This window comes from Phalaenopsis equestris, unplaced genomic scaffold, assembly GCF_001263595.1.
Source record: "Phalaenopsis equestris unplaced genomic scaffold, ASM126359v1 Scaffold000002, whole genome shotgun sequence".
Classification (NCBI taxonomy): Eukaryota; Viridiplantae; Streptophyta; class Magnoliopsida; order Asparagales; family Orchidaceae; genus Phalaenopsis; species Phalaenopsis equestris.
Genome location: NW_018164444.1, coordinates 16,343,649 through 16,357,554, shown reverse-complemented (window position 1 = coordinate 16,357,554; position 13,906 = coordinate 16,343,649). Strand labels below are relative to the sequence as shown.

General features: G+C 35.0%; 1 protein-coding gene across 1 annotated transcript in view; it reads left to right on the top strand.

The window, feature by feature from the left end:
• Window positions 1–4,828: 4,828 nt before the first annotated feature.
• Window positions 4,829–13,906, top strand: part of LOC110018068 (probable aldehyde dehydrogenase) — a gene marked incomplete at its 3' end in the record, with an annotated part of 30,250 nt that continues 21,172 nt past the window's right edge. The window contains 6 exon segments of the mRNA XM_020715290.1: window positions 4,829–5,127; window positions 6,424–6,506; window positions 8,209–8,312; window positions 8,710–8,777; window positions 11,072–11,129; window positions 11,282–11,395. Of these exon segments, the coding sequence (XP_020570949.1) occupies window positions 5,042–5,127; window positions 6,424–6,506; window positions 8,209–8,312; window positions 8,710–8,777; window positions 11,072–11,129; window positions 11,282–11,395 (513 nt within the window).

Genomic DNA, 13,906 nt, shown 5'->3' with positions numbered 1-13,906 from the left:
GTAGTCAGTATGAAAAATATTGGGTGTGGTTCTACCTTTACCTTTCGTGTTTGAGAGGGAATTTGAGAAATGGCTTAAAGAGGGTGATTGATTTGTTAATAACAATGTGTGGAGGTGGTAGTCAGATGCGTTTTGTGGGTTTCTCATTTGCATTTTGAAGTGAAATTTTGTATCGTGCGATATGTGACTTTCTCTTTATGATTTAGAATTCAATTTTTGCGAATGTGTGGCTGATGGAGTTGGGTTTTATCTTTATCCTTGGTGTTTTAGTAAGAAATTCACAGATGATTGAAGGAGGGTACTTAATTTGTTAATAGCAATGTTTCAAGTGTCATGCATGTACTTTGCAGTAGATGCAAAATATGGGTTGGGGTTTTATCTCTAGTTTGGACGTTTGAATGAAATGTTGAGAAATTGTTGGAAGATCGTGTTTGATTTGATGGTAACAATGTTTCAGATGTTCTGTATGCAGTAGCCAATACGAAAAATATGGGGTGGGGTTTTATCTTACCTATGGTGTATAAGTGAGAATTTGAGAAATGGCTGAAAGAGGGTTAGTGGTGTTGGAGGTGTTGAAGGGTTTTATCTTTATCTTTGGTGGTATGTGGAGGCATTGATGGTATTGGAGGTGTCTGTGTGGTGGTGTTTTGAGGTGTCTGTGGTGGTGGTAGGGTTGAAGGTGTTTGTGTGGTGTATGGTGGTGTGCGGAGGTTTTGGTGGTATTGGAGGTGTTTATGTGGTGTTTGAGTGGTCGTGTGTGGAGGTGTTGTTTGTGTGGAGGAGTTGGTGCATGGTTGTGGATGTGATGATTAATGTGTGGTTTTGTCTGTGTTGAGGTGTTGGTGTGTGGTTGTGGATGTGATGGTTAGTGTGTGGTCCTATGGAGGTGTTCACGTGTAGAGACGGTGCTGATGGTGGGTGGATGTGTTGTTGTCTTGAAGTGTCGGCGTGTAGAGGTGTTGGTGTGGAGGTGGTGGTGTCTAGTGAAAGTTTTCGTGTTTGTGTGATGCCTGGTGGTGTCTGTGTGGAGGTGATGGTTAGTGTGTGGTTATATTTGCATGGAGATATTATTGTGTGAAGATGGTGCTGATGGTGTGGTAAATGTGTCGGTGTGTGGATGTGTTGTTGTGGAGGTCGTGGTGACAATATTGCAGAATTCCGAATTTTCTTTGATTTGCGATATTGTGGCATTCCTATTTATGTTAATAATTTTTTTTTTTCATACTAGTAATATAATTGTTAAGACAAATAATATTGATTCTTTTGCAATGTGAGATGAAGAGACAAAATTAATATTTTACGACATCTGCCTCAAGGAGGTTGATATGGGAAATAGGCCGACAACCTATTTGAACAAGGATGATTAGCAAAATATTATTAAAAAAAACAAGGAATGTATAAGCAGAGAGTACGATAGGGTGTAGTTAAAAAACAAATGGGATCATCTAAATAATGATTGAAAAATCTAGAAGAAATTGAAGCAATCAACCGGCTTGGTGTGGGATCCGGTGAAGTAAGCAATTGGTGCTTAAGATGAGTGGTGAGAAAATAAACTTCAGGTGAACACTTTTTTATTGTCTCATATTTTGGTCAATTTTTAATTTGTTTTTAAATTCAATTACATGTTATATGAATTTGTAGGTGGTGTTTGTTGCAAAAAAAAAATGAACACAGTGGAATCGATCCTTAGTTTGAGGAGAAATTAGATCGTATGTTTGGGGGGTGTATTGACAACGTTCAAACGGGTGATTCCGCTGAATGTTCGGGGTCGGACCTCCATGAGCTTGAGTCCACGAGTCACTCTAAGCATCTCGGGTTGAAAATAAAAAGAACATGAAAGCTGCTTTACTTATAAGTCATATATTACAATTGACGGCTTCATGTGCCAGTGTCTTCAGTGCATCTCAAACAACTTTAATCCAGCGGGTTGTACAAATTCTACATGCATCTCCAAAAATTTTTTAGGTCATACTACTATATTTGTTTTCTATGAAGTTACTAAAAGATCCGAACTGGAGAGAGTTATTCATCATGATGCCCATTGATCGTAGGATGACTTATCTACGATACTTTTATAGGAACATGGACATTTGAGAAGCATTTTTTTAATTAGATTCCCATGAGACATTCTTTTGTGTTTTGAGCTTTTTTATGTGTTTCAGATATTTAGACTGCTTTGGACATATCACTTGAGAGTTTTTTATTATTCACTGTGTTTTTTATTTACTTCTGCAAAATTATTTGCTTGTGTTGGTTTTGTCCGTAACCTTATATGATTGTAGATATTTCATTGATGCTTATGTGTTAGCCACTTTGATATCGAATTACATGATACAACTAGAGCAAAAAGCAGAAGGAGAGTTGTTTTTGTCGTATGCTTTACATGTACATAGAGTGTTGCCCTTACATGCATCCTCATATGCTGACAACATAAATCTCATTGTGCCACCCAATGAAATTTAGTAATATGTTTCACATGACACGGGCGGTATTCACCGATCTGCTGAAGGAACTACACAGAAATCATGAATTTCATGACTCATTCAAAATGACATTGCGAGATGTGCTGACAATAAACGTCTACATAAAAAATACAATTTAATCGCAAAATGAATCAATAAGAGGATCTATGGAGCGATTTCAACACTCATCCGAAATGATTTTTAGATAATTTTCAGTAGGGTTGAATGCACTTATTAGTTTTTATTCATAAGTCATAAAACAAATATATCCTACCTTCGAACGGATCCTCAAAGAGATTTCATATAATGCGTGGCATATGCCATACTTTAAGGTAATTTATCGTATTTATTACATTCAGTTTTCAAATAAATATCATAATTACGTAACAGTTTGTTATATTTCTAGAATTTTATTAGAGCAATTGATGGAACATGTGTTGATGCACGTTTTATAAAAAAATGAAAATATTCCATTCATTGACCATTGTGGGTCCCTGCAACAGTATGTCGCGCGTGGTATGTGGCTGCTTTAGTTTTGTCTTGACCAGCTGAGAGGACAGTGCACATTACAATCGAATTTTCAAAGCTGTAGCACAAAATAAAAAAATGCAACCTCTCACATCCACCCACAGGTTTGCTTAAGACCGAGCTACTCTCATAAATTTTTTCCCTTAGTATTAATCATTCAATCCATATTGAGTAATGATATTTTGTTGATATTGGATAACCGTTGCAGCGAGAGTATCTCAAGTTTTATCTTGATAGGAGATATCACATACTTGACTTTGAGCGAGCCAAAAATTTCACTCTAAGTAGGAAATAAATGTTCAATAAAAGACATTCATCTTTATGCGGTATCATTGAGAGAATTTTTTTTTGGTTTGAAATAAGAAATGAGTTATACTTCGCACTGTGTCAATTAATCTGTTTCCAAAACATGTGTAAATTGTGATTGCCACAATGACTTTTCACAATTATATTCAACGACATCCTTCTCCAACGACAATGACTTCCGTATGACAGACACACATCATGAACAAGTCCCTATCGATGCATATGAGTACCGTCTCAGACAGTCTTTCTCACAGGTCGAAAATGATGTTCTGGATACCTGTACTAAAAATGAGGAAGATGTTAGCGAGGCGACATAGTTGAGGGAATAAATTACAAATACAATAGTTGGAAGCTGATTGGAGTTATTATCATATTATTGACTGCAATGATTGTTGTAGAGATTCACTGTTTATTGTATTTGTATTTTATATAGTTAATGTTTATTTTAGTTCATTGTGTATTTAATATTGATTGTTTTTTTTACGCTTTTTGTAAGTGTTTTTTTCCCTCATGCAGTTCTTTTTTTTTTTTGGTTTGAAAATCTATGATGAGAGGTTTGACCTTTTGTATTTCTGTGAATGACCGCTTATTAAAAATATCATAAGTTGTTGAAATCAGAGCTCTAAAATAATTTAAGGCTTGAATATTTCTTGTTAAAAATATCATCTCGAAATCTTGACATTCCTCAAGATTCATGCTAAATGTTGATTTGTTGGTGATGTATCGGTTGCTGTTTCATCGAATGATCACATGTATTAGTTAAATGATTGTCCACAATTTTTATTTATGGATTAATGACTTTCTCATAGTTGAATTTTAATGCAGAATAATACTAATGTTTAAAAATATTTTTCATTATCCTGGTATTTGTTCCCATCTTCGTAAATTCAAAGTTTTCGGACCGTATCTTGACAACTAAGAATTAATTTCACATATATGAATTAAACTTGGAGCCATTAATCATGCAATCATCACCAACCACCACTACCAGCTATTGTGGTCAACTACTGCGAACATATTACAACTTAATTATTATTTTCAGGCTATTGTTGCCTAATATATGCAACCCAGTCAAAATTCAGTAAACTTATTCTCCAATTAGAGATAACTGCGAATCTTTATAATTTCAAATAAATAGAGAGTAATTCTAATAAGGCTACAACCAATGATATTTTCACCTTTTAGATTTTCTCAAAAAAAAAAAAAAAACTTATCTTCTTCAATTATTCTTTTGTTGCCATGCTTGTTTACTAAGACATTAATCTCTCATGCGATCATCATTAAATTTCTAGCACATAAGTTATAAAAAAAAGATTAATTATTAAATCATTTATGTTATTTTAACTACATCTAATGAAAATATTTATTTATTAAAATAGTAAAAAAATATGCTCATCATCTTATTATGATTTTTTTAAAAAATTATAGCTCAATAATATATAATATCTCCATTTTAAAATTTATTAATATTATCCTTATTTTAACATTTAATATATTATAATAACGTATACTATAATTCATCTCCTTGCAGGCGCTGCCAAAGCATGCGGAGGACTCGAAGCGTCCCTCATCCAGCAGCGAGTTCTTCCAATGGGCTCGAAATAGGTGGATCAATCTCCCGCATTAAACCAGCAGCGAGTTCTTCCAACTCCTGCTACTTCAAACCCTACAGCAGAAGCATTCCACTACGCAATTTGTAACTCTACTGCAGCAGTTGGGCAATCCCAATTCCGGCAATCAGCATCATGTTTCGTTTTAGGTGTAGCAGTGTAATCCGAGCTGAGGCCAAAAGAGCGGCGAACGGTTTCTTTTTTGCTTCACTCACTTCCAGGTATACTTCCCATCGCCATCGGATGCATAATTAAGAAAGGAAATCAATCGAGTTGCAATTCGGATGGTTTGTTGCGCGTTTTTTGTGACGGCGCATTGAATGTGTTGGTGCAATTGATCCGATAATGACACTTTTTACTTTCTGGGAAGGTTTCGATCTTGGATCACGGCGGTCATGGGGTCACAATTAGCACTCGACAGTTGCTTAACAAGCTTAGGTAGATCGTCAACTTTGCTGTAGAGGGAACATAAGATCATAAGTAGCATCAGGGATGTGCTCTAGTAATGCCATAACTCTCTTATGATAAACTAAGAGGTTCAGCTTGAGAACTTTGAAAGTTCCCAAAACATGGTAAATAATGCACTCGAAATCCCCATAAACCTTGATCATTTTGATATTCATTTGGTTTACTAATTCTAATCCAAGTATCAAGGCTTCATATTCCGTTTCGTTGTTTGTATGTGGCTCTGTCAAGTTATAAGAATAGTCAAGAATATCATCCTCAGGGGAAACTAAAATCAGGCCAATGTCGGCCTTCATCCTTGGGAGAGATTCGGGCCTTCCTTTAAAGAAGACGCCCCGTTAAAATACAACCCCCACTGAAGAAATTTTATTTTCTTGGTGTAAATCTTATTGATCTTTATGCTACCGCATGTTCCACCTGAGAGATGAGCTATGGTTTTTTACACGTTTTACTGTATATGCTGCCAATTAAGCAGTATTTTGATTGCTGTTTAGTTTAGGCATTTGATTTTGCTAGTTTACATGAATTGTTCTCATATTTATGACTTCGAAGTTTCGTTTATACGAAGCCAGTCATTGTTGTTGAAATTATGAATCTTACTGTATTTAAAGCTGAAGTTCGGTTTGGCAGGGATTTACATACATACCACCCAACTTATATGTATTTACATACCTAACATTTAAAGTTTCGTTTTTTACATTTATAATACCCAAATCTCTCATATCACATAAAAAAATACGCCGTTTTAACTTTAAAAGTGAATTACAGATTCGCATTATGTGAAAATAGAAGTTTAGGTGCTAGATACGTAAATACGTAGGGATTAAGTGGTATATATGTAAATCTTCCTACGATTAGTAATGACCCTCTGAATTTCCTTTCACTGCATACTGTTCTATTTTCCCAAGCTTCAGTGATTATAATGATCTTTGATGCATCTTTTTTAGAGGAGAATGGGCTAACATATGCACCTTTTATAGTTTGTTTTATGGCGGCTTAAGCTTATAATGTAGTTATTGATTTTGATTCATATTTATATTCTAATTTTGCAGAAGGTGTACACATTCATTATTATTTGCTACCATAGCCTCAGACGAAATTTCAGGTTCTCACCCTGCGGAGGTACATAACTTGGGTAAGAGCCTGCCTCCTTCCATTAGATTTTAGTGGCATTTACATACATACCACACAATTCCCAAGGATTTACATATCTAACACCTCAACCTTGTTTTTTTACATTTACACCACCCAAATCTTTCATATCACATAAAAATACTGCCATTTTAACTTTTAAGAAGTGAATGATTCCGGAGTTAACCAAATAATAATAGGAAAACCAAATTTTATTGTGGAAATCAAATTGGAAATTACAACCAGCATATGAGAATCTGACAATTGCAACAACTGACAACATAAATTCAAACTAATAGGTTAAAATTTAGGGGTGGCGGTCGGAAAAAGTTTGGAAGGAGGTGCGGGGGCTAAAATGTCGGTTGACAAGCAGAAAACAACAAGGCGGCTGTTTCTGCGATGTCGGAGGACAAGGAAACAACAAGGAATGTTGTGGGAGGGCTGCCCAACATGATGGAAGCAAGGATGGAGTGCTGAAATGGCGGTGACAGAAAAGAGGAAGAGCTGAACAACAGTGTCCGTGAAGGTGGAGGGCTGGAACTACAATGACAACAAAAAGGAAGGGCCGAACAAAGAATATTTGTTGAAAAACAACAAAAGGGCTGCTGTCAGGGAAGTCCTGCATCGAAGAGGGAGGCTTGAAAGTGAAGCGAGCTGGATGTAAAAGGGTATAGGGAAGATACATACCACATGGAGACAAAAATACAACCGAAACACTGCATGTAATTATGGGATATAGAAGGGAAGCATGGATGACGACTGTTGTCCCAATGCAGAACACCCAAAAAGTAAACCTGAAACATTAGAAAAAAAAAAATATAATAATAGGATAATTAGGACTGACCTAAGAGAACAAACCAACTCCAGAGCTTCGAAAAAACCTTGATCGGTTTGGTCTAGGCACGAATAATGGTTGTCAGTGATGTTCACAGGAAAAAAAATTGCGTGCAGGATACAATCTTGCCCTTGCTTTGGACTCTCTATGTAAGTGCAGGAGGGATCCCTGCGTAAGCGAAATACATCTTCCATGCATTGGTAGGGCAGTATGCATGTAGTAATTGAAGTCTAGGTGTTAGATATGTAAATACTTAAGAGTTGAGTGGTGTGTATGTAAAACTTCCTTGGTTTTATCTTAGCCTGGCCATGAGAAAGCATGAAATAGTGCCATGATTAATCTAAAATGCACTATTGTGTTTTCCATGCTTGCTTTCATCCAAACATACTTTTTCTAGCTTAACTAGTTTATGTACACTCCGTATATTTAGGGCATGCCATACTATTTTTAAATTGGGGCATTTACATACATACCATACAATTTTTATATATTTACAAATCTAACACCAAAACTTCAATATTTACATACATAGCTCTGAAATCCTTAATATCACGTCCAAAAAACCACCATCACCTAGTTTTTAAAAGTGAAATAGATATTTTCTTGCACATGGTTATCACACCAGAGTGGTTTAAATGTAAACATGAAAGTTTAGGTGCTAGATAAATACATAAGGATTGTATGGTATGTATGTAAATTTCCCTTTTTAAATTGGATTCTTCAATAAAAATTTATCTTGAGTGGCAGAGAGCCAAAATCTAATGAGAGAGTCTACACTAAGTTGAAATTGAGGGTCCTATTCATACATCTTCTAATTGTCCTAAGGAATTGATGAAATTATTTTTAATGAGCATTGGCAATGTTTATTCAGTGCAGGGTAGTTGGAACACATCTACTGAATGGAATACTATCTTAGATCCATTGAACGGAGAACCGTTCATCAAAGTGGCAGAAGTGCCAGAAGAACGGTTAAAGGTAATCTATGATTTACTTGCATACCACACAATTTCTATATATTTACATATCTAATACTAAAGTTTTATTTTTACATATATGCCACCTTGCTTATGCATGAAAAGGTATTTTTCACTTTTCAAAAGGTAAGATAGTGGTATTTTTTATGCAATGTAAAAAATTTGGGTGGTCTAAATGTAAGAAGTAAAGTTTAGGTGTTAGATATGTAAGAAAGTAGGAATTCGGTGGTATGCATGTAAATTTCCCTTTATTTTATTCTTACCATTATTTTTTTTTTATCTGACTATTCGTCTTCTTCTTTTGCACCTTGAATAATAAGCTTGAATTTTTGAGACAATGTTTTTCCCTTTCTTTTTCCGTCTTCTTGTATTTGATGCTATAGTGTGCTTTTTTGCAGCCATTTGTGGAGAGCTTATCCAAGTGTCCAAAATATGGGCTGCACAACCCACTCAGGGCTCAAGAGAGGTTTACATCATGGAATTTCATAAACCTTTTCTATTTTATTTTATTTTTGTCACTTCATTCTCTTCTAATATTTTAATTGATTATATTTCTGAATTCTGCTTTCTACTATTTACAGTCTGGGTTTTAATAAACTGTCAATATATTATTTTTTTAGTAGCTAATTTTATTGTCATATTTTAAAATTTTAAGATGCCACAACTTATGTTTTTCTCATGATTCTATTTCTTAATTTGTTCAAGGCTTCTCAAAATTCTAGAAACTTTCTTTTGCTTCATTTGACATTTTAAAAATATGTCATGTCTTATAGAACAGCATATTCTAAAGGTTTTCTTTTTCCTTGACAATACTGTTGTTACCAAGGATATGTTTGTTCTTATTGTTTGTTATAATACTCTGTATATTCTATGCTCAAACAACAAGTTTTCAAAGTAATGGATTTATGCTCATGAATATGGGTGATTGTTTCATTTCGTTATTCCATAAATTTTGCAATCAGACTACCATCCTTCTAGAATTTTAAATATACTACAATCAAGTTTAGCTATTTTAAATATCACCCATCAAATATTTGGAAGAGGGTTGGGAGATATGCGACGGTAAATGCTCTAGTGTCTATAGTTGATTGCATGTAAGGCAACTCAACTGTTGCATATGTTCTCTGGCCTATTCACATCAACAAGCCCATTAACATCTACAACCATTGAATGAGCTAACTCCAATAACAAGCAAACCAAAAGATTAAGCCAAATATGGGGATGGCGAGCTCCTGTGAGGCATGAAAAGTGGGTGCTATAAATTAGGCCAACAAATAAGATGGTGAAGGCATGTTTCTTAATTTAAGTTCGAACCATTAAAATGGATAAGATATTAGTCATATCGTGTGATAAAATATATAATGGAGACTTAAAGTTAAATTTTATAAAATTCTATGCAAGTCTACTACATTGTATGAATGTTAATGTTGGTAAAAATGTTGTTGATATCTAAGATAATTGTTCTAAAAAATGCGATAGATATATTAAAAAATTAGGAAAGAAAGTCAATGAATGATTATATTATACGAATGATTGGAGTGATATCTATTAGATAAGGTAATTAAAAATAGTATTGGATGGTTTGCGCATAAATGGCAAAATGGCAGAAATCATGCCTATGCCTATTATACGAGTATATAAAATTGGTGTTAGAGGAATAGGAGGAAGGGATTCCCTATTCAAGGAGTATTTAAAGTTGGTCTCAAAGAATTAGGAAGAAGGGGCTCGAGGATTTAAAAATGGTTTCTGAAGAATATACATTTACACCTCAAGCTTCACTCAACAAGAGCAATTGAAAAATGAGGATTCATAGAGCCGATCCCACATAGTTGGAATGAGACTATTAATAATGATGTTGTTGATAAAGTATTTACGCCATCACAAATGACAAATTGATGAAAAAATCATGTACTTCTTACGCTTATATTTTATTTTTGCAATAAAAATTTGTGCATTTCATTATTTTCATGAAACTCTTTGCTTTCTAATGATGTGTTTTTCTTTATATTCTCTCTTTTGTGGTTGTCTATATCTGACATATAGTAAAATTATTCATGATCATTTCTATATGCTTTTATTTTGTATTACTTGTTCCATAATTTTGCATTTTATAATATTCTTTTATGAGGTTTCTCTCATGTTGCTTATTACTTTTAAAAAAAAAATTGTCAAACAATCATGATGGCCTATGAAAGAGAAGCATAAAACTAAGTTAAGTGTTGCTGAGATGAGAACACTTACATGGATGAGTGGCTTTATACTTAGAGACAAAATGCGAAACGAATATATCCGAATATATCCGTGTATCCGTGAAAGGGTTTGTGTGCAGTAGTGACAGACAAGATTAGAGTGTCTTTTTAGGTGTTTCGGTTATATTAAGCGCCTACCATTTGATGATCCTATTAGATGAGTATATGTTTTAGATTTAACTTTTGATAAGAAAGGTAGAGGTAGACCTTAAAAGACTCGGCCATGTTTTATAAAAAAATGATCTTGATCTATTAGGATTAAATGAAAATGTGGCACACAATAGGACACAATGGAGAAAAAGGATTCATATGGCCAATCCAATTAGTGGGAAAAAGGTTTTGTTTTTGTTGTTGTACATTTGCAAATCATGAGTTTTGATGAAAGAGCTGTTTCTTTGATTTGGTTTAACACTTATTTCTCTATTTTTTGAACTGTTGAGTGGACCGAATTTAAAGCATTATTGTATTGATTATTCTACACTTAACCTGTTACGATATCTCAATTTTGCAGATATCTGCTGTATGGAGACATATCTACCAAAGCTGCTCACTTGCTTGGGAAACCTGAGGTAGAAACCCTTAAGCTTAGAGCAGCCCTTGTCTTAAATTAGTTTTATATACATTTTGATTGTGACTTCCGCTCATCTCTGAATCAATCTTCCAGTTAAACATTGTGCTGTATTTTACAGTGCAATTAATATCCAATTTTGCATGGACTCAGGTATCAAATTTCTTTGCAAGGCTCATTCAAAGAGTTTCTCCAAAGAGCTATAAGCAAGCTTTAGGAGAGGTTTTTGTTACCCAGAAGTTCTTAGAGAACTTCTGTGGTGACCAGGTATTAACTCACTTTTCTGTAATATCTAAATTCATACATGACTGAGTTATCATTCTTCTCTGAATATTTTTATTCCATCAATATAGTTGAAGAAATAGCTCATTATCCATTCTTCTAGCGAACAATAACTCCATCCTTTTGGAATAATATGTAAATCTAAATATTACTTTTTTTTTTCTTAGATAGAAAACTTAATATTTGATATAACTATCTACAAGAACTAATTTACAGTTAAACCTTGCTCTTATTACTTCTATTCTTTGCATTGAATTTGCAACCATGGAAGAGCAGCTTTGTCAATCGAACTCTGTAGGCGAGAGATGGTTGATAAAAGAGAGAAAATAATGAGTGCTAATATGCATAAAAATGTTGCAATGATTTCAAGGGATTAAATTCAAATTTTAATATCATACGTTGAAATTCACAATATTAAATATCATGTTTCTACTACGTGCTTACATTCACATGATTATCCTTGTTATTCATATGATAGTGTTTTTCTTGGCTATTCTGACATCAAAATCATATAATTTATCTATAATTTCTTCACCTAGCTAGCCAAATTCATATAACTGAGGCACACTAGACATGAACTAATGCATGCATAAGGGGTTGTTTGGTTGAGTGAATTTGTGGTGTACTCTAATTGTTTTGCATGGATTTAGTATGAAGAATTACAAATACAATATAAAGTATGAATGAATTTGAATTTTACACCGTAGTTCATTTTGGCTGAATTTAGAATTCGATTAATTTGGTCTAATTTTAATTACACCATTCATGTAAAATAGGCAAGCTGCCGCCTCCACCGCCCCCTCCCCCCCCCCCCCCCCCCCCCCCCCCCCCCCACTAGCCAATGCTCGAGAGCTTGCCAAAATTTTATTTTGAAATGCATTATTTTTCAATAAACTTCATTAAAAAAAATCCTTTGTTTATTTTACAACGAACCAAACAAACCAAAAGTATTTTAAAATTTTTTATGATAAAACCATGCAAACTTTTAACATTGCATTTCATTTTCAGCAAACTAAACATCCCATAAATCTGAAATCGACGATTAATTGATTAATTAATCAGGAACCTTCCAATATCTATCATTAGTTATAGGTTACTTATCAAACATGTAGACCGTTGAGAATTGATTAGCTAATAAATTGACAATCATAGAAACATCCCATCATATCGTGCATGATATGCACAACATATTAATAATGCATCATTGTAGTCATGAATAATCCTACTAACATTTCGCTATGGAATCTTAATCTATTGTTGAATCCTTTTAGGACATCAGGTCGCATATCATGCGTGTGTTCATAGGGGAGACTTGTGAAGAAATAATGTTTTGGAAGATGATGGATGTATGCTTCAGAAGTTCTCTCCCTTGATCCTTTAGAAGATTCAGAAGGGAGAGAGAGATAGGCTCATGAGGTCTCTTTAGAAGGAGAGAGAGCCTTCATTTATAATGATCTTCGATGGCTCCCCCTCCATCTCTGAGTTACAAAGATAGATTATTAAATAAGTTTAGTACCGTATGGGTCTATTCATGAAGATGATGTCACAAATGTCAATCTATAAATGGACGTGAATGTTTCTTCGTAAATGATGATCAAAGTACATGTCAAACTTCGATAAATGAGGCAACGAATCATCTGAGCGGTCAACCTTGACAGCTGGGAAGTACCCTTAGACATGTGATGCCGGCAAATCACCTCAACGGGTCAACCTTTGCAGTTGATACATGAGAAATGACGGGCTCCCTAAACCAATTAGGTTTCTTAACCTATGCAACAGCTCATAAGAGCATTTTGACCGGTGTACATGTAGTTCTTCGATTCTTGTCTCTCCGACAGATCACTGCGAGAAGAATAAAAGAATGAAGAATCTAATATCCTTCACCTATTGAAAATATTATGCTCACTATTGTCTCAAGACGGCTGGAAGGTGGTGATATGCTCACCATGCTCTTAACACAGCCAGAAGGTGGTGACGTGCGAATCAATTTTATTTGAGTTTAGATTAACTTTTGCATGGGGTTCACGATTCTCTTTTAGAGACTAATCACTTGAGCTTACTGTCGAGTCTGGGGTGTTGACCTCAATTTTCGTGAGGTCTAGTTTTTCTCGTAGGAGTTAGGATCTAGCCTCAGGGGTCTTCCTGCGACTATCTTAGAACCTTAGAAGTGGTGCCCGCCTCGTTTTAGTTCGACCCGTTTCCGTCCTCTTTTGGAGTTTCGCGTGTGTGGTATCGACTTCTAACGCTTAGAAGGATGAAACCGACATGAGGAAACCCAAAATGGATTCCTATAGGACCTTCCCGAGCCTTAGGGTGGCCTTCTGCACAATTCACACTCCTGCGCGCACCAGCTTCGCGATTCGGAGAGTCGACGCGTCCGATTGCTGCAATTCGCATCGCCTGCACCGTTATTTGCCGAGGACTCGAGTAAACCACTTGTGACGATCGATCGCAGGTCGATTTTTTGTGAAATTTGAATTTCGACGCGTTTTGACC